The sequence below is a fragment of the Pleurodeles waltl genome, chromosome 3_1, assembly GCF_031143425.1.
Source record: "Pleurodeles waltl isolate 20211129_DDA chromosome 3_1, aPleWal1.hap1.20221129, whole genome shotgun sequence".
Classification (NCBI taxonomy): Eukaryota; Metazoa; Chordata; class Amphibia; order Caudata; family Salamandridae; genus Pleurodeles; species Pleurodeles waltl.
The window spans coordinates 991,285,688-991,311,994 of record NC_090440.1 but is presented as its reverse complement, the minus strand read 5'-3'; the positions used below and the strand labels follow the sequence as shown (position 1 = coordinate 991,311,994).

Here is a 26,307-nt window from a genome sequence, read left to right as displayed (position 1 = left end):
ACCCTGTAACCCGGGGAACCTGGGCTAGTACAGACGAGAACAAGACAAAAGCCCCCTTCGGGAGAGGTTTTAAGCCTAAACCACCTAGGACAAATGTTATGATTCAGAAACAACCACATTAATCATAGGGTTAATTTAATTTCATGCACCAGATCACATTACAGGTGGTCCCAGAACGACGCAGTGAAAGTGAACAGTGACATGAGTGAAAAAGTTGTGCATTGGTGCTGTAAAAAAATATATACATCATATGTCTCTAGGGGCTGATAATGATGAAGATTCTCAGCAAGCCTCAAAGTAAATGTACAGTACATGCATCATGATAAATCAGTCAGTCCATTGGTACATTTGTCGATATCTCAACCCTATTAGGAACAATTTGTCAGGGTCATTATCAGGACAACGAAGTAATGGTAGCAACCTGTATAGATTGAAAAATCACCCAATAGACAAAAATAGATCAGGACTTTATGGTAGATTCCCTGGTCCGATAATTTGCAGCCCTAAGGTTCAAAGCAGCACCTTCCCACGATCGGTTAAAAAAACTTCTATTATTTCAGACTCATGCTGAGACCACTAAGAGCTACACACCGTTGAACGGGGAGCAATGTCTTTCCAACCTTGAGCTAAATGCTAGTTATTGGCAGCTACTCATGGACTCAGCTATTAGATATATCACAACATTCGCTAAACCCATTGGCTTAAGGAGGTATAAACACCTCAATTTAAGGATTTCATCAGTGGCTGAAGTGTTTCAAAATTCCATTAGAAAAACACTATCAGGCTTGGAGGCCTCATCTGCAGCAGCAATGATATCCCCATCCACTCCACAATCCTGAATGAATATCATCAAGATATGGCCTGCCATTGTACAATACAGTATGGTCTGTCATTGTATAATATGGTATGGTATGCATTGTATTGTATGGTAAGGTATGGTATTACCTGTAATTGTACAATATGGTATGCTATGCCCTTTCATTGTATTGTATGGTACAATATGGCCTGTCTTTGTATAGTACGGTGTGGCCTGTCAATGTAGAGTATGGTATGGTAAAACATTGTATGGTATAGTATGGTATTGTATGGCCTGTCATTGTATGGTATGGCATGGTATTGTATAGTATTGTATGATATGGTATGGTATGGTATGGCCTGTCATTGTATAGTATAGTATGGTATGGTGTGGTATGGTTTCATATGGCCTATCATTCTATGGTATGGTCTGGTATGATATTGTATGGTTTGGTTTGGTACAGTATGGTCTTTCATTGTATAGTATGGCATGGTATGGCCTGTTGTTGTGTGGTATGTATGATATGGTATGGCCAGTCTGTCATTGTGTAATATAGTATGATATGGCTTGTTATTGTATAGTATGGCATGGTATGGTATGTTATTGTATGGTATGGTCTGTCATTGTATGGTATGGTTCTATATGGCCTTTCATTACACATTCTGGTATGCTTTGGCCTGCCGTTGTATCGTATGTTATGATAGGGTATGGCCAGGCTGTCATTGTATAATATAGTATTATATGGTATGGCATGCCAATATACAGTATAGTATGGTGTGGTTGGGTCTGTCATATAGCATGGTAAGGTATGGTATGGCCTGTCATTGTACAATATGGTATGGTATGATATTGTATGGTATGGTCTGACATTGTATAATATGGCATGATATGATATGACCAGGCTGTCATTAAACAGTATAGTATTATATGGTATGGCATGCCATTGTATAGTATGGTAAGCTATGGTATGATATATTCGGTCACTGTATAGTACTGTATGGTATTGTATGGCCTGTTATTGTACAGTATGGTATTGTAAGATCTTTCATCATAGAGTACAGTGTGGTGTGGTATGATTTAGTATGACCTGTCATTGTATAGCATGGCTTTTCATTGTATAGAATATTATAGTATGGCTTGTCATTGTATAGGAAGTTATGGTATGGTATGGTTTGGCATATTATGGTATGGTATGGCATGGCCTCTCATTGTGTAATATGATATGGCCTGTCATAGTATGGTATGATATTGTATGACCTGTCATTGTATAGTATGATATATGGCATGAAATTGTATGGTATTGTTTGGTATGGCCTGTCATGGTATGGTATGGCATGGCCTGTTATCTTATAGTATGGTCTGGTATGGTATAGCCTGTCATTGTATAGTAAGATATGGTTCTGTAGTTTACTGCATGGTATGGATTATCATTTTTTGGTATTATATAGTATAGTATGGTAAGGCGTGTCATTGTATAGATAGTTTGATATGGTATGCTATTGCCTGCATTTTACAGTATGATATGGTCTATCATTACATATAAAATGGTATGGTATGATTACGGTATGGTCTGCTACTGTATAGTATGGTATGATGTGGTGTGGCATGCTGCCATTTTATAGTATTTTATGGTATGGCATTGTATGGCATGGTATGGGATGGTATGACCTGTCATTGTATCTATGGTCTGGTATGACCTGTCATTGTATAGTAGGGTATGCTTTTGTACAGCCTGTCGTATGATGTGGCAAGGTATGGTATGGTATAGTTGGGCCTATCATTGTATAATATGGTATGGTATGGCCTGTCACTGCATAGTGTGGTATGGCCTTTCACTGTATTGTATGGTATGGTACGGTATGATATGATATGGCCAGGCTGTCATTGTATAGTATGGTCTTATATGGTATGGCATGCCGTTGTACAGTATGGTAAGTTATGGTATAGTGTGGGATAGTCTGTCATTGTATAGCATTGTAAAGTATGGTCTTTCATTGTATAGTATAGGATGGTGTGGTGTGCTATGGTATGATTTGGTATGGTCTGTCATTCTATGGTATGGCTTGTAATTGTATAGTATGGTACGTATGGTGTGGTATGGTAATGTATGGTATGGCATGCTGTGGTCGTTCACTGTATGGTATGGTATTTTATGACCTTTTATGGCTTGTCACATGGTATGGTATGATATGGTATGGCCAGTCTGTTATTGTATAATATAGTTTGAAATGGCTTGTCATTGTATGGTATGGCATAGTATGGTATGCCATGGTATCATATGGTTTTGTAATATATGGATTTCATTATATAGTATTGCATGGTATGGCCTAGAAAGTGTGTCTAAAAGGTAGGCCAGGAGTATGGTGCTTTAGCGATCCACTCGGGTTATGGTTATGACTGTCCATGATTTGCGAAAACCTTCTCTCGTTACTCTTTCTTTGCCTCTTTAGCACTATCGTCCTCCTCTTTCCTCTTTTTGTTTCATTTTATTTATTTCCCTTTTGCTTCCGTTCATTCTGGTTTTCATTTCTCTTCTTTTCCCTTTTAACCTCTGTTCCATTATTTTTCTCTTTCATCTCATCCTGTCTAACCACCCAATATCCTGCTATCCCTTCCGTTCTTGCATCTCACCTGTAAAACCTGAGGGAGGGTTCCAGTGAGAGGAGGATGAAAGGAGTCAGAGTATAGCTGATGCTGACTTGTGTGGCCATCCAGGTGAGCACATCGTAGAACCTTTTGCGTGCCACAGAGTGGAGGAAGTGATGCCGGAAGTTCCTTCTGACCTGAGAGGGGTGAAGAAAAAGTTGAGAACTTAGCCACAAGAGCATGAGGTAAGACTATGCGCCAAGACTATGCGCCAAGAGGCCAAAGCACATCCCAGGAGCTTATGTGCTCCCTCAGGAGCCTGAAGCCTGCAGGCGCTGTACCAATATATTGTAGTTTGAATGTCGACCTTGACGTTTAAGGATTCCACAATATTGACCTATGATGCTCTAGCCCACTTTTTTTCATAGAAGATTATGAGTTTAATAAGCCTGCTTACAAACCTATAGGCTGGCGGAGGTTCATTCTCCACTAATGATGAGGCAGGCCAGCCACCATAATTGACTTCCCTGTGTTGACACCACAAGAGCAATTTTTGGTGAAAAATCATTGCCAAGCTCTGCAAAGTTTTTGTTTTTCTGAAAGGACTTTAAACCAGGGATTATTTTTGAAAGAAAAATAAATCTCCCAAATGTGCAGGGGCATTTATACCTTTTCCTGCCCAGGACTATGCTGCCTTACCCCAGCAGACCTTGGCAGGAAAAGTGAATGTCAGAAGATGTGCCCTATTTTAGGAGGAGCATTCGAATTTTCAGACACCCGTGGTCTGATGGTAGAGCAAACCGAGCCTATGCCGCCAGAAACCAAATGGTTCCCCTGTCTCTAAATGAGTTGGGGAGCCATTGAACGGGAGGAGTGAGGCAACTGCTGCTTTATGGTGAATGTTTCATTCTGCAAGCCCCTAAATGTCTACCTAGGTTCCAGAGCCCAGGCAGAAGTGTGATTTTGTATGGTCTAGAAGACAACGGTGTACTAAAAAAAGGTTTCTGTTGTTTAAGTACTATTGTGCCACCCTATTAGCTATGCAGAATGCAAAATGAGAAGAAAGTTGATCAGATTATTGGGAACTCTGTTGTATTTACTTTTTGGCATTTTGTAAAAGTACTACATAACAGTCTGCATCAGTGTCAGTGTATGAGATGGAGTTACATACAATAGTGTGATAATGGGCGCTAAGAAGTCCTGATGATCATAGCTGGTTCAGTTAGTACCAGTCCAGTTTGCAAGGTGTGCCTTTTAGTTTGGCTCACAAACTGCTGGAAAGCCTTCATATGGGATAAATCACTGAGTCAAAGTGTGTAGTCTGGAGTATCAGTAGCAAGTTACGAGCCTTAGGCATCTGACCAGAGGAGAAGCGAGCAGTAGCCTAGAGCGTTAGAAAGTAACGGAGGAATACACATATAAGTCTCAGTGAGGAGGTGCTCCTCTTGAATATGAGGCACGTATTATTCACATTTGATCTGGAATGCTAGAATGCTCCACCATGATGACCCTGAAGATGTACAGATCGGCCTCCTAATCACTTGTCATTGGTCAGCTGTACAGAGAATAGGCTGATAATAGGCTTCAAAACGGCTAATAATTAACTAACAACTTTGACGGTAATCCTGCAAAGCACCCAGAGGCCCAGAGAAAACAATGGGAACCTCCCTTTAACGCCTGGTCATAGCAGGCTTTAAAAATGCCTATAAAAATGACTACTTGTGTTATTTTTTCGCCCCCCCCCCCCAGCTCCGGAACACCCCACTTGCATACATTATGCCTGGCGCGGGCATATTGTGGTGCAAAGGGTTACAAAGTGGAGCAGTGCATGCATTACGCCACTTTGTAAATATGGCGCAGCGTTTTTAGCCTTCCAACGCCACATTAGCGTAAAACTAAATATGCTAATGTGGTGTTGGAATGGCACTAGGCCCTCTTAAATCTGGGCCTTATTCTGCTTGGCAGTTGGCATGTTGCAGGTCGAGAACTTGCATAAGGCTAAGCAGTTTGGTAATGTCCTCCGGTCTCATCCATTATACTCTCAATTCTTTAAATCTGCTCGTTCACTTAAAGAGTTACATCATCATTCACTTAACTGTCACATTTGGCAAAAATCCTTATCTATTTGCAGGCACTTGTGGAGCAAAGCTCCATTTGTCAAATGAAAGGCCTGGTCTCTGGTGCTAAGAACTGGAGAAAGATGTTGGGTGAACACTTGGAAGCCATTTGTAAGATGAGAAACAAGGAGTTGACTTCCTTTGAATTATCAATAGTTGGTTATCATTCCATTTCGGTTCCAGCTTGAGCAATCATACCAGGTGGAAAATTCAATTTCTGACCGATGTGTGCCTGAGTAAGATTAGAAGCCCTGACTCACAATCCAGGCTAACCAGAATAAGAGTTAATCCACATATGCCACCACTCTGGATTTAGATGGGAGACCTTTGATTTTCTAGCAAAAAGTATGTAATTTTAGCATATTTATTCTTCAAATTGCCACTACTACAATGCAAGTCAGAAGGGAAACTGAAGTCCGACGATTTGCTAGAGTTGTTTTTCCAGTGGACAGAGCATGACAATGAAAATTGTAAACTCGTTGTGGCCATACGGTCTGACAAACCAAAACAGGGGAATAGGGGTTCTAACCTTTAAGATTATCAAAGGAGGCCCTACCTAAGACGAAAATAAATCCAATCTAAGGTCTATACATGTAGTCCTATTAACAGTCTGTGGATTGTTTAGAGAGAATTGTCTAGGTAAATTAGTTACATGCCCACTGTACACATCCACAAGGAGGATGCACTCTAGTTCTCATTATATGAGACCATGGAGTTACGCCAGGCACATAGACCAAAAACTTGAATGTATTTAGAGTCACTTAAGTAAAATGCCCTCCAAAATGTACTACTTCTGGCAACAGAGCAGTGGTAAGTTCAGTGTGAAGAAAATCTAAGTGTCCTTACTAACCTTCATTCTTTCTGCACTACAATGTTCAGCTGAGCTAGGGCTGCCGATCAGTGCAAATCGAAGCTTAAAACAAACATCCATGAAACATACCCAGATGGCTTAAAAATATAGATATTTAAGTTTACCAGCAAAATTAATAACTCTTATCTGGAGTGACTGTAAATATGTCTGCTCACATCTGGCATGTATTTCAAAAATGCCAGTAAGGCTGGAGATCACCTGGGCACTGTCTGCGTGCCCAGCGAAGAAAATGGTATGCTTCAAGAGTGCATGACATGGCCTGACAATAAGTCATGTTAAGTTTTATGTTGGCAGGTTGATAGATCCACTCACCGCTTGGCCTGCAAGGGACATGATTAGTGCTGACAGGAAAGCGAGGTAGTAGCCGGGGAACACTCCATGCCAAAGGGCTGACAGCAGGAAGGTGGCCAGCATGGGGTGAACGGGGCAGCGTTCATAGCAGATCCTGAATGAAAAAAAAAGGCGAAAGTCAGCCATTGTTGTGACCCAATAATGCAGTTACCAAAGTGTGATAAGCAATCCCCCCACACCAAGGCCCTTATTAAGAGTTTGGCGGGCGGCAGAGGTCACCCGCCAAACTCTTCGGGTCAGAGAACTGCCACTCCAGTTTTCCACCAGCTGGCCCTAGTAAGAGTTTTCCACTAGGCCAGAAGGCGGAAACAGCGTTTCTGCCCGCTGGCCCAACGGGAAACTCACCACAACATTGACGCCGGCTCATAATCGAGCTGGCAGCAATGTTGCAGTGCGTCTGGTGCGATAGCGCCCGTCGCCCTTTTCACTGCCCATAATTCGGGCAGTGAAAAGCACTATGGGGCTGTCCATGAGGGCCACTGCACTGCTCATGCCATGTGCATGGGCACTGCAGGGGCCCCCATGTGGGCCCTGGCACACTGTCGATGCCAGCCTTTGCAACGCTGCCCTAGCGGAATAAGGCCGCTGGCACTGCCAGGCTGTCGACTGGTGGCAACCTGTCGGTGCCGGCGGTCAGACTGTGGCGGCTCCGCTAGGGTTGTACTGTGGAGACCAGACTGCTGCTTTGGTGGCAGTCTGACCTCCACTGCGAGTCTGTCAGTCCCAGGACCTCCAGACCCGTAATGAGGGGCCAGATCTCTAAAACCTCATATAAATATCCACCTCCATCAAACACACACATATCTAGGATAAAAGTGGAATTCTTCTGTGTCTGTTCTATGTAAATCAGTACAAGCTCCGAGTCAAGTCTGATCCGACTACACCTCATCTTGGCAGTAAGAATGGGAGTATGTTATCTCCCCGGTACTGTCCAAGCACCGTTATCAGTCTCCCGCCCGAAGCATCACCTTTTGCAATTGCCTTGGTTGGGCAGGTGTTTGGGGAGAGGGTGTTGGGTTGTTCTGATTATCATTATGATTAGACAAGTGAGTTGGATCAGTTCCGATCCCAAGTGCTATGAAGGGAACTGTTATTATTAATTTCAATCACTCGGGGTGCCAGGGTCCAAGTTGCATGAGCTTTCAAAAGCCAAGGCCTCACATACCAACATATCTGCATTAACCTTCGGCTTCTTTTATAAACTTCCACCAACTTTAATTCAGAAGCAGAGATCAGCTGAGTTAGTGTCCTTTAATGTGCCATCCCATAAAAGAGTTGAGCACTTAAGTTCCTCGGCTGGTATTGATTGACATTTTCCTCATGGGAATGTTCTGTCAGGTTCTGTTACTGTTCATTTTGGACTTGACTATGCCAATGTAATTATGGTTCAGAGTTGTGTGCAACTCCTGAGTTGGACTGTTGCGGACTTGGGAAACAAATTGTTTGACAAGCTTTGGCTATATTTTATCTCAGATTTTGGCTCCTTCTGTTTCCAGCAGACCTTGCATAGTTCTAATAATATTTTATGGACGGTTACAGTTCATTTAATATGCCTGATGTCCCTTCCTCCTCTGGCCGGCAAAAGGAGGGCTAGTGGTGCTCAAATCTCTCTAGTGGGACATTGATGAGAGATTTTTTTCAGGTTCTCCTAATTTACTTGCGATGGAGTTCATTCTTCCCGATGCTAATTGTGTGCTGATATAAAAAATTTATAATGCCAATTCTTCAGATAGAAACATGGAATATTTATACTTCTTACATACCTTTTTGAGGGATTAAAGAGATAAAAGCTCCTCTCTTTTTTGCTATGTTCTTTTAGGAGATTTTAATTCCATCTATACACGGGTGCTTCACAGAGGTCTTACAGCCCCACTACTGTCTAAGAGATACTGTCCCGCGCGTGGAACTTACAGGCTAATGGTGAATTTTTATCTTCAATAATTAATTCTTTTAACCTTTTTCTCCCTTTTGATATGATTGGTTCCTATTCCGAGCTCTCTATCCTGCCCACTTTAACAAGTCAAGGATGTTCTACAATTATCGATTTTATATTTGTATCTGCTCTTCTCAGAAACCTTGTGAAGTTCATTGAAATACATATCCTAGCATTTAGTGACCAAACCCCTCTATTGTGTTCATTAGATTCACCAAAGAAAGTCAATAGTCTGCCTCGTCAGGGGAGGGGTTTTCTAAAAACTATAGCTAGGGGTCAGCATTTGTAATGAGTTAAGGTAGAAGTGCCTTATTTTAATTCTAAACATTTTTCTTCTACAACGTAAGATTTTAAAATTTGCGTATGTGAGAATTCAGCTAACTCAATTTTACTTTGACGTTATACAATATGGTTATAGACCCAGACTGGGGAGAACTGATTAATGTTTGAACTTGTATCTCCTGTTGAATAAGTATGTGGTGTACAAATAGGGCTCTGTTCATATGAAATTTCTGGACCTCACCTCAGACTTGATCGCGTGAACAGGGACAAATTATGGTCTATTTTGATGTCACTGGGTGTTGAGCAAGACAGACTTTTCCGTGCAAGACCTACACGTACAGCTTCAACTGAGGTGAGGTCAAATAAAGATGAGTCTTTCCCCATAAGGAGAGGGGTTTGGCAAGCCTGCATCTTAGCCCCTTTATTATTCACTTTATGTATTATAATTGGAATATGTTTTATTGCAGGGTAGTATTGATTATCCCAGGGTGGTGGGGAGGCTATGTCCCCGTATTATTGTATGCGGATATTCTATCAGGCCTGTTGTCCAGACAGGATTACGACTACAACAACAGCTGGATAGCTTTGTTAAGTTTATGGACTTGCTGCCATTAGCAACAAACTACTGAAAATCCTATGTTATGCTGGCTTTTTCAAAATCTACCAGATCTAGGTGCTAGGTGGTACAGTGTGAAAGGCACAACACTTTCTAGGGTGGAAATGTCCCCATGTTTAGACATTTTGCTCGATTCTTTGGGTTCTTGTGAACCATTGTTAGCTGTCAAGAAAAATTCCCTTTTAAGATCTTTTGAGGGACTCTTTGGCTTTGCAGGCAGTAAGTCTGTTAAAGCCATAATAAAGATCTTCCAGTCTAAGTGTGTGTCTTTTGTGGCTGGCGGAAGTGATCTTTGGGGGTATAGGGACCTACATCCTCTCCATGTTGTGGTTAATCATTTTATGTAATGTCTGTTGTGCCTTCTGAAGACTATTCCTTCATACATCAGGAGGTAGGCTTACCGTACCTTTCCGATGTATTGGCTTTGCAACCATTGATCAGATGGATTGTGATCTGGGTTAATTCTGAGCCTAAGCTTAATAGGGCAATAACTGAGGATTGTTTAAAACTGGACTGGTCTATGAACATCCCCATAAACATATAAATAATGCTTTTAATGCTTTAGTGTGACCAGAAATGCTTAGTAGCCCTGAGTAGCCCTGCCTCCTTAATCAAGAAAGATATAGAGTGGACTAGGAAGGCGTTTCTTGCCTTTAGAGATATGGAAAGGGAATATTCCGCCCTGGTTAAGAAGTCAGTTTGTGGGTATATCCTTAATAAAGGCATTTAGGATATGGCAATTGATGGGCATTTGACAAAACATTTTTAAGATGAACAGACCACTGCTAAATTTAATGTGATTTTTTTTAATAGGATGTATCAAGTAGGCCAATAATTGCATGATGACAATATACTCATACAAGGCTTTTAACTTTTTGTATGAAGTGTCTTTTTTGTTTTTGTTTAGACTTTTATTGCTATTATGGACTGTTTTTATGAAGTTTTGGAACACAAAATAAAGACGATGATATAAATTAGGCACTGTGATATCGCTGGTATCCTGGCATATCTATCACACACCACACTTACAATGAGACTGCATCATACTCATAGAACGAAATTTCTCACCTTAAATTTGTCTCCATCACTTCTACTTCTAGTGCTGCCATTACTGTTACAACTAGTTCTAGTTCTACTATTAATGCAGGTTCTGTGTGCAAATATTTATACAATATTTATAAGAAAATCTACATCTTTGTGCTTTTGTTGTCAAAATATAGATGCATTTAGACAGTACAACCTGTACCATTGTGAGTATTAACAGTCTAATGCCGAATGATGAAAATATTTCAACTTCATAGGTCTTTGGACGAAGGGTCCACAGTGGTAATGATTTAGGCGGGTGTTGCAACCAGATTCAGTGATGGAAAAGAGCATGCAACCATTGACACATGTTTGTTTCACTTTGCACTTTTTTCAGGGATTAAGTGAATAAAATATACAAATCGAGAACCAACCAGCCCTACAGTGAGATGGATATCTTAAATGCCCTTTTGAACAAAGGTATGTGTTTAGATCATAACCAAAGTAGTATAGCCAAAGCAATAGAAATCCCAGGAATTGTTAGTTTGAACAAGAATGTCTGCAGGTGCGCAGAGACTGTAGAATTGTTGGTATAAACAAATCAATAATATGTGAAATTATGATAAAAAGTGAAACTCATAGAAAAATGGGTGAGTTAGGAAACTCACTCCAAAAGATCATGGCGAGTAAAGTAGAAGTAAAAAGCTGGTGGACTGTTCAAACTAAAAAAGTTGGTACCTTGTTACGCATAGTTAAGAGTAACCAAATAAGATGGGCTCATGTATGTTCAATTCCTGGTTGAAAATTTATGGGATAGAAATTATGCAAAAAGGGCCATTTCTAACAATACTCTCAATATAGTCATATAAAAAACTGTAAATATCAAAATTAATTTTATTTGTCATACTTTATCTGGAAGGGTTGAGCCATATATGGAAAGGAGAAGCATCTATAAGGTTGTACCTTCTGTAATCAGGCCAAGGTAATGCTTACTATGTAAAATTGTATGGTTATTGTTAGATACCACTCAGTCAGAATAAATCTAAAACAAATGAAGAGCAATTAGCACCTTAAATTGAAAACTATAATCCCACATTTAGAAAGTCTAAGTTAGAGAAGCTGGGGGATGTTTAGTATATAGTAAAATACATACCTTATGCAGCGTAGTAAATGAGAGATATGTTTCAGCATACATTTTCTCACTCATATACAGTGAAGTATCATTACTGCGAGACATATTGAAGCTCAACGTTGTCTCTGGTTGGATATAAGCTGGACCACAAATACATTTGATCCTTAAAAATATATTTATAGTTGTGATGTTTAGTTAATAGTTAAGGCAATATAGGACAAGGCACAACCATAAGTGAGCTCCAGTCTCAGGGGAGGTATAGGTTACATGTATATCAGGTAGAGAAAATTCTGACCAGCACCTATGTTAGATGGTTGATTGTGAAGGAGGGAAACATCTTACCATGAAAGGATTTATAAACGTTTAAGAAGTATCCAATATTCCAGCATTTGAAATTATAGAAGGGAACTAACTATAAATTGTCATGTGAATGCCAGCTTAATGGTACTTGGATTAGCAAAACAATATTTATTTATCTTAACAGTGTTTAAGATTTTCTTTTGTATTTTCCTTACAATAGATTAACAAAATTGTAATTCTAAAGAAGTAATACTAAAGAGAATCCTAGTGGGACCACTATGCTCCCTTTCCGTAACACATATGGAGTGTTTATTCTAAAGACACTGAAAAGGACCAAAGCAGGACTGATTTACATTTCCAGGTCATTCCATTTATTATCACTTGCCACACTGCTTTCACTTGTTTGTTGCAACTGCTTTAGTATCCTGAATGTTTAATGTTTATTAGACTTTTACTGTGTTTAGCCTTGCAGTCCGTATTGCCTTGTTTGTTAAATTCAGATGAGCTTCATTTTTGTTACTGTCTTTCCCCCTCTAGGTTTGGTCCTCCACTGTTTTCATCTGGAGGTGCTTTCTCCTTCACCTAACTGTCCTCCACATTGCTTCCTATCTGCTTGCTTTAGAGAAAGGGCAAGGTGGTGTATCTTGAAGGTTGCCCATATCATTCTCTGAGCTACGAAGTTTGAATAGCTGTTCAGAAGTCCAATGGGGAGAGTAACTTTACCACTCCTTTTCAACTTACACCCTGTAATCTGCATCATTTGCCATATTTGTTCTTTGCTCAGTAATTTTCTTCATATTTCTCAAGGGGATAGTGCTCTGTCTAATTGCAACTGTCCCTGAGTTCCTGCACCCAGATTTTCAAGGTGTGGGAACGAGGCCCAATTTCAATGGCCTTAAAACATGGTGGGTAAAATCACACGTTGAGTGGGTGGCAAAAGGAGTCAGCCCCAGCCCCTCACTGACCCCCTTGTTAAATACAAAGGAAGCATAGAATGCTCTCCCTGCCTGGAACCACTATTGCTGCCTCTCGATGCCCTTCTAGCCACATGAAATACACAGGCCATCATGCTTTCATCTAACGCCTGCTACTAGCAAGTGGTAAACAGAAGCACTTTTGTGCTTGGAATGGGAACTCCACATGTGGATTTGGACTCAGTAATTCTGTGTCTCCAGGTTATTGCCCGTTCCAGGCACAAAAATGCTAAGAGGCCAGACAAAAATGTTGGTGGCCATACATTTAAATTCACACTCAGGCACATACACACACAAACATGCCACTGCCCCACACAAACATTCAGCCATACCACTTCAAAATCAGTGTGCACAATCAATTAAGTTGTTTTAGTCAGCTTCGCCTGCATTACACCTCCTGTCCAATTTAGGCCCTTTTTCCTGTCTGTAACCACCGACCAACAGACAAAAATGATTGATGATGTCCACACCAAGGAAAAAAACTTCCAGGGTGTTGGGATCATAAAGTTGTTGTTTTTCACTGACAAACTTCCACTTGCAAGGGTCTGTGTTTGAAAAATAAAAACTTTGTAAACGTTTGATGAACAGCCTTCAAAACAGACAGTGGCTGTCCAATAAACATTGACAGTGGCTGTCCAATAAACGTTTTGTTTCTTGACAGGAATCACTATGATGACGGTTCCTGTTAAGGTACAGAAATCACTGCTGGACCACTGATGTTCTCTAAAATTGGCAGACAGTAGTCCATCAGGTAGACAGATGAAATATTCTCTACCACCCTGACGGATGGAGTACAGTCCACAGAACTTGAAATCAGGCCCTAAATTTTATCGGACTTCTGTGTTCTTTTATAAATGTCCAGTGTTTCTATGCAAGTTAAAAACTAGGAGTGGGCAGAACTCATGGAGTTTCACTCTGTGGAATGCCCCAGAGTTAAATGAACACTCAGCGAGAGTCCACAGAATTCCGCGACCGGGCAGAAATCAGCACGTCACGCTGATTTTTAGTGCCGGGAGCTCATTCTGTGCTGAAAAATCAGCATGTATCGCACCATGCAGTGCACCAGAGGGCACTGCTGCTCAAGCTGATTTTGCTGCTGCTCAAGTACATTTTGCACTTAAGCAACATCTTTTTCACTGCAAACAGTTGCAAATCTCACTGGATGCTCTCCTAGCACCCATAAATTGCACTAGGGGAGGCCAATTCTTGCTCACCAAGTTATCATTGGTAAGCCACATGCGAGAAAAAACCTCCTCCATGCAGCAGTTGACGGAATTTGTCTGGAACTGCGCGTTAGGAGCATAACATGGAATGACCAAAATTCCCCCCATCCCCCAGCAGGATGGAATTTATCACCCCACTTCTATTTAAAAACTCCTTTAATCAGTGGTGGGAATTGGCAACAACTTTAGTGTGCTTCTTAATTAAATTTGCCACACAGTTTACATGTGGAAGACATCAAACTGAAGAAAATGAGCCATTGAATAAAAACTTAAATTGTATCTATGGAAAAAATATTGCTTTGCAATATTATTAGCCCTAATTCTTTCCTATTTCGTTTTCCGCACAAGGAGGAGGCTCTGAGGAATGGGGGCAGAGACTGAAATAATCTTAATCTCAAATTAAAGTATGAGCCAATGCCAGGAAGTGGTTAGAAAGTGCTTTATTCACACAACAGTCCCATGCTGCCATTTAAGTTGTCGTTGATATGTTCTAAGAGTGCATTTCCCTCTGCGCATGAAACCTGAGTTACAACAGTAGTCTAAGGCTATGGTCCAGCCTTCACTCTTCCTTTCATTTAGCTAGGAATTTTGGCATAGCTGTGTATTGGGTCAAATTAAAAATGGCTGCCATTTGAGCTGGGTCCTGAAGTGGAAGCCTCTCCATTAGGGCAGAGGAGCATCACGCCCCCCTGCTGCCACTGCTGCAAAGGTGAAAAATAAAATGGTAATAAAGTTAGTTTATTGCCATTTTATTTTTCCCTTTCCCCAGCCAACCGTGTTTGAGGGCGGGCCACTGCTGCTGACTGGTAGCAGGGGAGTCATGCTCATTCCGCTAGTTTAGAGAGTGCATGTCATTTTGTCTGGCTGTCTTGTGATGGCCAGTCTGAGATGCGCACTTTAAACCACACCACCCAGCTGTCTGAGACACCCCCAGTGCCTGCCTGAGCATTGAGACAGCCTGCTCCAGACAACCCTTGTGTTGCCCTTATGCTGTTTAACATTATCAGCAGCATGCAAGCAGCATCTGGACTGGAGTGGAGGCTTCAATTGCTGCAGAGACCACCTGCATCGAAGGACTGAGGTACGAGAAGGACTAGAGGAGGAGAGCCAGCGGAGTGGGTAAGTACTTTTTTATTTTATTTATTTCTTTCCCACTGGCAAGCACTTCCTTCAGGCTCAACACCAGAGCTCTCAGTCATGGCTCGTTATCAACGCTGTTTATAACAAGCCATGACTGACAGCTTTGGCATGGACCTCATGCTGGTCAATGGTTGGTTGGTTGCCCCACAAAATATTTAGTGTACCTCCGGCCACTGAGGTCTTGATGTTATGTAAAATGTGTCACTGTTCAATGTTAATGCAAAATTAAGCTTTCACCCCTGATAAGCACTAGGACTATTCGGTCAATTTTTACGTGGTTGAAATGATATTTTATGTGCTTGGTTTTGTTCTGCACCATATGTTCATTTTAGGCCAAAAAACACATTGAAACACCGCCACCATCCAAGGTGACACATAATACAGTTACTAGACAAAAGATTAAAATAGTACATCCTACAATGGTAGATAAACAACATATACAGTTGGGTGACTAAAGTTTAATACTGCACTTGTGTAATTGTCTACTTTGGTAAATTAGTTCAACTAGTTTCAGTGCCTGCTGCAGACATGTTTTTGTGGCTTAATTTTGTAAAAATTGTAGGCTTCACATTTTGTAAATTAACCTCTACCCCAAAGTGCTAAAACCTTAAATGCTCTTACTCTTTCAGCCATGCAGAGGTGTGGATATTCCAGTTGTCGATTAACATTTTGAGGCTTGTAGATGTCTGCAAAAAACAAAGATATAATTTGAAAAATAAATAATGGGTAAATTGACATTTAAGCTATGACACTACGGGCAACCAAATACAGAAGGGTGCAATGAGGGCATGTGGCAGACAGGTCATTGGGAGGGACAATGTGGAGACGTATGTTTACCACTAGATTGAAGAATAACCTAGACTGGGCTCTTCTTCTCACTGTAGCAACAATTCCCCATGGATGGCTGTCTTTGTGGTTGTCACATCTCTCCATGTCAGGAGGGCACCATCTTGCTAGACCTGGACCTTCGTTTAATTTGCTAGTATCCTTTTTGCTTCAATTGAATCAATTTGGGCAAGGAACTGATTAAAACGGTTTCTGAAAATAAAGCCCATGGCTGGAAGTATGATGTCCTTCTAAAGTGAAATACTCCAGTAAACCTAGCATTGTGTTTTCAGTGGAGGAGCATAGAGAACGTGACTTTAGCCTTTCAGAGAAGGGTTGAATTTCCTCTTTAACCACACTTTATTCTCTCACTGTACCAGGCAACATTAGAATCTGTCACTATGGCTGATCAAGCTGGCAGATATTGCAAGTATGTTCTCAGTCCTTGTTTGTGCACGGAAAGAAACCTTGGGCTCGTGTATATGCCTTTATCGATGCAAGATGCATCCTTGGAAATGTGCCGGAAAACAACACATTTTATTGTGTGGGAAAATGTGCGGAACAATTGGAAAGTTGAGGAAACTTCCACTATGGCACTTTATTAAGTCATATCTAAATTAAGGTAATTAAGAACATTGAAGATTCCGTTTTGGGGTTAGGATTTCCAACTGTATTGTCATCAACATTAGTGGATTATGTATTAACTGGTAAATGGAGTTTCAAATTGTGAATAAGATAGGCCATGTTTCCTTGAGGTCCTAAAAGGAACAAAATGCTCCGGCAGTCTTATGGTTTATGTATGTTGTTCCACTCTTGGCTTAAATAACTACTGACATGATTCCACAAATGGTGATGATGAATGACTGCATATTTTTTTCAAGTTAGGATAATTATACCTCCTTGATATTACCTAGAGATGGAATTCTGATCAGATTAGGCTGATAAATTGTCATTTGTGTGTACATTTTAAAGATACAATGTATCATTTTTTATTACAGCGCTGTCTCTTTAACAAACTAAGATTAGGAACATTTGGGGAAATAGTTGAAGAAATTGGAATAGGATTGTTGATGAATTTGACATTATACAAAGACCTGATTAAGCTGAATGTATTCATAAAATGCATGTCTGATCATTTTAAATAATTATAGGTTTCACATGCTTTGGATATATTGATTGTGTGTATGTTTGGTTTTGCAAACTTTAAATTAAATAAACCATTTGATTCTGTGTGTCACAACCTTTCAAACTATTCTATAGGTGATAAGCAATTGCCTGAATGAAGTAAAGTGGTCTGCTATTTTTGTGGTTTTTATATACAGCCAATTATCACATAGTTTATTATATAACTAACAAAGGTCACTTACAATGAATATGCCAATACCAAAATGTCTTTAAACTGTCAATCATAAAAAGAACAGTTAAAAAGTTAACAGTACTGTGAACATACATCCAAAGTTGGTGAGTGAAAGGTGTGAATCTTAAGGTTAAACGTTGACAGTAAGTCAACAAAAGTACACTGCCCCTAAACCACCAGTGTTAGTCACAGTGACCACTCTGGATGGAGATGTTCTTTCCATCTCACTCTTCTCTAATTAAAGTGCTAGTACATGACTATGACCAGCCCACAAGGCCTCTTGGGGTGATGGCGGGGTTGGCTGTTTCTCACCTGCCTGGGTGTGATAACACAAATCACCTGTGATGCTGATATAAAGTAAAGAAGTAGGCCAACCTGTCACACAGCTCTTGAGAAGGGTAATGGTACAGTGCATGCTGGCATGGTTTAAAAGCTCTCTGATCACCCTACGTATTATACCAGGTGTTGTTGCTGGCTTCCTAAATCAGTTGCTCACAGTAGGTAACTTTGGCCGGATGGAGTCTGTTTTTATAGTAGCACCTGAGCTGTGCTTTGCAGGACAGAAGGGTCTTATGGGAAGCAAGGCTTTTCCTCTCGGTCTGTTGAGTTGGAAGTCTCTTTGACCACATTTGAGCGTTATATTGCAGGTTGGCCGGTCTGGACGAGGGGGGCTGGCATGAGGTATTGTCTTCTCAAAAACAGTGTTCAGATAATTATGAAATGTTCAAGAATGCTCTGGGCTGTTAGTTGGCAGAGTTGTGACTGATGAAAATTATATAGTAATGGTGAAAGCAGATTCTGTCCTCTTTCAAATTCAATGAATCTTTATCTCAAGTTGGTAACAACAGTTTGAGCTTTGGCTAAAAGTAATACTGCTGAAGGGAATGAAGGGTAGTGTCCACTTCTTTGTTACAATCTTAGCCGCCCACATGGTAACTGAGGATGGGGGAGTAACTCAGGGTGAATAGAAAAAGCACTTGGACAATATTGAGGCAGGACACTAACAGGAACGGACCATGACACTATAAAGAGCAATGTGTTATGAAGTTCTTCTCAATTCTAGCACAGGACATTAAATTGTACTGCTTCTTTTTTGTCACAGAATGTGACTATTCCATATTTATGTGAAGATTCAACGCAAGGATTACCCGCACTCCAGGAAATAAAAATAAATGATAATAATAACCTAGTTAAATTAGTGCTTCATACAATATTTACGTTGTTTCTAAGGGTTGCTAATAATTACAGTTACTATTATCCAATTGGAAGGGTATTCAATTCATCAACTATCATCTGAAGGATGGAAAGCTCAGTCCAGCTCATGAGATGTAGGCCACTGCATGTTTCAGTGGTGAGCATTTATCTCAGTTTGGCACCATCGCTACTTGGCACCCTAAAGCTGTTGCCTTGTATCATCATTAAGGCTCCCATTCTATTTTCAGTGATTTTTACAGATAACTACAGACAGAAAACAATGTGTTTCCTGCCTTTATTTATTTATTAAAGTGGAAAAATGTTTAAAATTGTGCTTCTTTTGATTCACTCGCCATACTGTATTTTGTGAATTCCAGGCCCAAAGCTGCGCAGATAGCATGGGGAGTTAGAAATAGGATAAGAATTCCTTCAATACAAGCATGTTAATGTGTATATATAAATATGAATTAAAATTATAATATTTACTTGTGGGTATAATGTTTGTTATCTTTGGTTGCTTAATTTGCTAAAACGCAACAGGCATCAAAGTATGAGTGTGTTTCATCAGTTAAATAAACATGGAAATGTACCATTTTACGACTCCATTTATTCTCAAAACACAAAACATGGATAAATACTAGTAAGATGGCCAAAAGAATAAATATGGGTAAATACAGAAGGAAATGTTAAAAAAATAAATACCATAAAACGGGGAGCCCTAATCATCATATGGAAGTGCTGGCCCCGAGTATAGGTACAGGGGCTCGTCAATGTTTCCATCTGCTACACAGTAATAGTCTGCCACGTACGTAGTTACCCCAGTTTCGGTTTCCATTCATGTATTTGGTTTAACAGAGCACTTATACTGGAAAGCAGATTGTGGAGGCACCCCGAAAAACATCATGTAATGTAGAGGGGGCTCCCAGGTCATGTTTTCCCTAATAAGAAATATGGAATCTCTTGCTTCTAGGCCTGGCCTTTTTAGTGGTTCACAACACCTAACATACATAGTTTCTGTATTATCCCATGATCAAGACTTTCAGACCATATCTGATGTGTGTTCACTTACCTCAATCCTGAAGATATTGAGGTTGGTGAGTAGGTCCCAGCATGGTTTTCCATCCTTGTTGTAGCCACTGAACCCAAAGCCCGCTGCATTGTTGATGGCATCCGCTGTAAGATAAATGGACACCTTATGATGAACATGCAAGGAAGGGTTTGTGGCAAGGTGTCTAATGGGCAAGTGAATGTTTATTTACACATAAGAGGGCCAGGATCGGACTGGTCAACAGGGCAGTCTGGCAGTACCCGAAGTGCTGGTCTGACAGGCGTTTTTTGGACTGTTTGTGGGCCTGTTTTATGGTTTGGTGAGGAGTGTTTCCTGTTGATTTCCCTGATATTGCCACAGACATTGCAGCGAGCACAAATGCACGCTGTCTGCCATGCCTTGCAAAACACCTACACAGTGTTTCTTTATAAGGTTAAAACTCCCCTGGTTGGCAGATATAGGCCATGTTTTTAGCTATCTGATTCGCTAATGAGGGCCACTTTTATTTTGGTGCTCAGGCCTATTTTCTGTGGCAATCCGACTGCGAAGAGGACCTACTGCATTAAAAACATTCAGTGGTTACAGGACCACCAGCTGAGAGTTAATCTGAATGCCGAAGTTGTGTCATCCCCAAGAACAGTGTGCCTGCCACGTTCACATCAGTGTCTCTTCCTAGGAGAGCCAGAGATTACAGGGCTTGCAAGTGAGGGCGTAGTAAAGTACGCGCTACATCAGTTTAAGTGGGAGTGCCACAGGGCACAATTTATCACAAGATGTGGGGCCGTGCAAAAGGAGCTACAAACTGTGGCAAGGAGAGATATTAGTATTACAAATCAAAAGAAAAATAATTGCGAAGGAAATGGGGTAAGAGCGTGCCAAGGAAGGAAGGAGAGTAGAATGCAAACAATGAGAGAAAGATGAAAATAAAAAAGGAAGCAATATGGAATGAAGGCACAGAAGAAAAAAGAACTCAAAGAAGGATAGAAAAGAAATGGAAGAAAGACGCAAGGAGAGAAATAAAGAATTAAAGATGGAAAGATATGCAGTGGGAAGAAAAGATGAAAGGAATACAAATAAAAATGAAAACTCAAGGAGGGAAAGAAATTATGAGATTAAGAAAATAGAATGAAAAATGGAAAGAAGAAATGATAAATGGAAGGAAGGGCGAAGGAAAAAAAAACAGCGAATTAATGAATGAGAGATTACAAAAAGAAAGAATAATGGAAACAGTGGGAGAAGGAGGGACAAGAGGGCAATATGAAGAAAGAAATGAAGAAGAAAAAAATGAAAGAATAGTAAGAAGGACGGAAGGATGTAAAGGACAGAAAATGCCATTGAATATAACTAAAGACAAAAGGATAGAAAGAATGAGAGATGGAATGAAAGAAGGAAGGAGGGAATGAAAGAAAGATGCAAAGAAGAGATGAAAAGAATAGAAAAAAGTATAGAAAGTAAGAAAAATGTAAGGAAGGACTAATTTAAAGAAGAATAAAGGGAGAAAAAGAAGATGGAGGCAGAAAAGAAAGAGATTGATAATAGTAAATGCAGTTTTATCCAACTTCGTTTAAAATCGTGCATTAAAATGTACCATTCTGCGACATTTTTACAAGTGTTCCCACTGGCTTTCGCTCACTTCACTCGACTATTAAGTTTCATATGCAAAATTGTGGGATATTTTATTTTCCTGCCTACTCCCTTAGCTACAAGCTTCCCTAAACCCTACGCCCTCTGCATTCCCCTCCCATGCCCCCCCCCCCCCCCCACTTCCCACACACAGCATTTTCTGCACCATCGTCTGGTAAGGAAGACCGATAGGGAGACCCAAGTTATGGGATTCACTCGGCGAAGCCTGCAGGACATCGTCGCTTCTAAACACTCTCTTCACCGGTGGAACTGCATTTTTGTGCATTTTACGACTTACATACAACCCCAGCACAATAGGTACGCTGTGTCCAGACATCCTGAACCCCTCAGTACTTACCCATCGTCCAGAGGAAGTAATACTTGGGTCGGCAGGCGAGCATGGACAGATAGACGTAGCCAAGGCGCTGGGGGAGGTGAGCCGTCGCCAGGAAAGACTCATCCAGGTTGTAGGTGATAGGGAAGGCCTTGGATAAAGTTAGGTGAAGCCCCAGGAGCAGACAACAACGCCCAAGCTTATCCATCACTGCGCTCTGAAAAAGCAGCAAGGAGAACAGTAACTGTACAACCATCTTCATATATTTATTTATTATACACACATCACAGAGCCGTGCAAACCCGGTGCCCGGCTCTGACAGCCAAATGCTAACAGGCCGGCGCCATTACAGCTCAGGAAACTGGCCTGACCAAGGATGGAGTCTACAAACATTTCAAGATTACAGCTCTACGGCCTACTTTATGAGCTGCTGGGACTTTGTTTAACATTCAATAAAAACACAGCCTATACACACTGTGTATGCACACTTAACTATTACTACAAGCATGCACATATAGACTGGATGCATATATTTATTTATGAATGTATTTCTTCTACAGCAATATTAAGAACTGAAATGCTTATACGTATTTATGTTCTGTATAATACTGTTCACATAGTTAGATCTAGATATATACATGTATATATGTGTTTTTATTTTATTTATAGAAAAAAGGAAATATTTCTATATGTAACAATACATTGACATATTTTGCAGTACATTTATGTATTTCATAGTATAAAATAAATACATCTTATTTGTCATGTAACTGGAGGAGTGTGTGTATATCCCTTTATGCCTCTTTTTTGTGACAACACATATATGGCACAGTGTGCAAGTCTCATTATAAGACAGTATTACAATGTAATTTATTATTTTAAAAGAACTACGTCTTTCTCTCTCCGTATTTACATATGTATATGTATATATATATATGTGTATATATATATATATATATATATATCTTCATTCAACATTTCTCCCTTCCGTACGTACAACAATGAAAAAATTCACACACTCCTCCACAGGTTCATGCTTTCCGTCCACCCGGCCTTGATCACAATCTAGTACAAACTATAACTCATGGCCTCATCATGCACTGTTATGACGTCAAATACATCTCTTATGACATATGACATCACAAATAACATCATTGATGACATCTGACATGACATCACTGAGGACTACACTGTGCATGGTGGCGGCACAGGTTTATAGCTTCTTCAGTTAACTATAACTGGTGAATTTCAGTGTTTTTATACGTTAAAACGTTTTGTTTTAGCTGACATTTTTACCTAACTATAACGTTACTTTAACCTAAGTTTTCAGTGAATTTGTAAGGTTTATTTAACATAAAGTAAGATATTATTACCATACTTAACTAGAACATCACTCCAACCTTTGTTTTCTCAGTGAATCTATATCTATATCTATATATGTATATATACGTGTGTGTGTGTGTGTGTGTGTGTGTGTGTGTACATAATTTATGTATACTTAGACTTGAGAAACTTTACTTCTCAGGCTATAGAGATGAGGTTGTCATTATACATGTGTCTTTGTACATAGAGCTATGCTTTGTGTTATAGCAGATACAGTAATATGAGGGGGAATATTTATACGTCACCTCAAGGTACATGTGTGTATCAGACTATGTAAATATTGTTGCTTCAATATGTATATGGGTAAATTGAAGGATTTATATAAAGAGGGTTTTATGTCTCCTACTAAAACTTTACTAAGCATCATGTGTATATATGTATGCATACGTTAATTTATTTGTTAAACAAATGTACTTCTTTCAACCTTTGTCACATCGCTCCTCTCATCTCTGTCACTTCAATTCCAAACGTTTCTCACTACTATGACCTCCCAAATATTATTTTCAAACGTACTCCTCCTTTCATCTAGTTCACCCAACTAACAGGCACACATGTCCGTTAATCTCAATAACAACTAATATCAATCACCCCTTTTCTAATCAATTCCTATCAGTGTATCCACACTCATAATACTCATAAACACACAGGAAGTCAAGAGCACACATTTACCACAGCTAATCTGCAGGGAAAAAGAAAGCACATATTACTAATCTATTAACTATTTAACTCTAACCTTGAGTTCCAGAGTAGCATGCTGCAAAGCGCTTCAGTGCCTCTTCAGAGCTCGTAAACGCTATTTAAATGCAATTTACAATTACAATTAGTACAATTGCGAACAAAGTAAGGGACACCGCCTTTTTTTTGAAGTGCAACCCACATCTGAGCAACCACATTATTTTACTAAAGGGGACATGGTTTCAAATTCTCACTTAAGGAAGGAACCTTGTCAAGCGCCTCAAAGAGGAAATGATTTCAAAATCTTCACACTTAGGAATGGAAGGGTTTCAGTGGTCTCGCGAAAACTGACAGTGCAGTGTCAATGGTCAGATGCTTAGGGGTGGAGCAGTTTCCACCGTTTGATGCTTCGCTTCCATGTTTCAGGAGGGTAATTGTCAATGTCTTTACACCGCGGCTGAAGGGAAACATATTCTACCACATTATTGAGCTGCACACATCGTTCTGCTAAAGTACAATAGAGTGATATGATAGTATACCATTTACTGTTTTAACTCCACACCCACGTGCCTTGGCAATATAAACATCTTTTCAAGGAGAGTAGCCATGGAGCTAAGAATATTAACTCTTTACCTACCTGTATATGCTTACTAGTGCTAGTCTGTGCCTGATATTTCAGCAGAACGGTATTTTGTTCCTTGAAGTGACATTCAACCAAACAAACATAGCCAATGTCTCCAAGAGATGGAATGTGGAAGTTCAATGCTTTCTATTTTTTAGCGATGGACACTTTTCAGTGGCCTCACACCCAGAGAATAACAGTTTTAGGGGGTTTTGCTCTTGAGGGGAAGGACAGATAATCATCACATTTCTTAAACTTCACATTTAAGGCGACAAACATTTCAAATGCTTCCTGCTCAGCCTGGAAATACAGCATGACCCCCGACAAGTGTAAAACCCTTGAACTTAGGTTCCTATACATGTTTCCTTTTTTCTGTGACTTCCTTTCCTGACTTCATGGACGTCAATGGGGGACGCACAGTGTAGCAACTGGTATCCTGGTTTGCCCTTTAGTATCAATGGCACTGTCGGTGCTATTTCCGGCTTCGAGTGTCAGGGAGCTGAGACACGAACAAAAGTACAGTGCTCTAACAGCCATGTATGTTTTCTGCTGTTTCCTCTTTCTGCCCTTCTGGCTTCTAGGATCAAACAGGAGGTTCTCTCGAGACTGGTTGGAATAACTGTTTCACCCTGTGACGTCATCTGGAGGGGTCAAAGGGTACTTTTGTGAAATGAAAATTTCTTGTTCGTGTCCTCTCCAGTTTTAGCCTTCCTGGGCAGCTGCTAGCCCTGAGAACGTGCAGCATGAAATTCAGTTGAAACCCCAAAGGGGGTGGTTGGTACCTTCCCGGACAACCTCTCAGTCATTAATGTAACAAGGGGATGTAGGAGAGAAAAAACGATACTTTGATGTGCAAGATATGAGCCACTTTTTTGAAAGGCGTCATAGAAGTAGTTCCCTTAATACATGCCAATTTAAAAGACTTTTCTGGCTGAAAAAGCAGAACAAAGAAAAGTAATTGTATTATTAAAACAAATACTCTGTTCAGTTACCCTCAGTATCCATAGCACCTTCAACCTTTATTTTACCTCTATTGTGCCTGCCTAAGTCTCAGCCTTCAGTGAATCGTAACCACAGTGTCTTCCCCAAAACGTCAAGATTTCTGTCTAAAGATGAGAATGACCAGTGGCGTAATGAAACTTGAGGGGGCCCCCCTGCAAAGTACCTGGAGGGGGTCCCCTGGAACCAGTCTGGGGCCTGCTGCCTGTGCACAGTGTACTATGCTGAGGCGACCCCTAGGGCTCGGGGGCCTTTGTTACGCCACTGAGGCTGACCACCCAAAACCTCCTTATTGGAATCTGCTCAGCCATTTGCAACCTGAGAACACCAATCACCCACAGGCTGCTCAGCCTCTGTAAATTCTTCCCACCTCCAACCTTTCTGTAAGCCAAGTATATGTAATTTGTAAATCTACACATGAGTTACCTCCTTCTTCTCTCCCCCCGCTACCCATCTATGAGTCCACTATACTTCCCTTCACTTCTCTGCCAAACAGTCTTGATATATTGCCTCCCTCCAGAAGTTTCTTACTTTCCTGGTTTTGCCCACTCGAGTCTTCTCTGTTCTCTAATCTCCTGCATCCCAGCAAAAATAGTGTATTTGCTCCACACTTAAAACCCTCTGACTCTTTGTTCCCAAATGAAAAGAGGCTCATACTCATTGATACCGCCATCTATTGCCTCCAGCCTATTATAGACTTGTCCATACTCATCACACCCACACATGATCATTCCACCCATCTAACTTCCACTCTCTGTCGTCCAGATCTCTCTTTCCTCCACATCATAAATAACTACTGCCTCACCATCTACCAACCATATAAATACAGACCATCAGAATTTCAGCAAATGAATGCCACTAAAACAACCCATAATTTAAACTTTGTCCTATGTGCAACTACTA

General features: G+C 40.4%; 1 protein-coding gene across 1 annotated transcript in view; it reads right to left on the bottom strand.

Annotated features, from left to right (window-relative positions):
• Positions 1-26,307, bottom strand: part of LOC138284882 (lysophospholipid acyltransferase 2-like) — a 143,473-nt gene that overhangs the window by 3,998 nt on the left and 113,168 nt on the right. The window contains exons 8-12 of the mRNA XM_069224122.1: positions 21,750-21,942; positions 19,790-19,893; positions 15,966-16,030; positions 6,683-6,815; positions 3,428-3,579 (exon numbers count right to left, since the gene is read on the bottom strand). Of these exons, the coding sequence (XP_069080223.1) occupies positions 3,428-3,579; positions 6,683-6,815; positions 15,966-16,030; positions 19,790-19,893; positions 21,750-21,942 (647 nt within the window). The remainder of the gene's footprint in view (positions 1-3,427; positions 3,580-6,682; positions 6,816-15,965; positions 16,031-19,789; positions 19,894-21,749; positions 21,943-26,307) is intronic.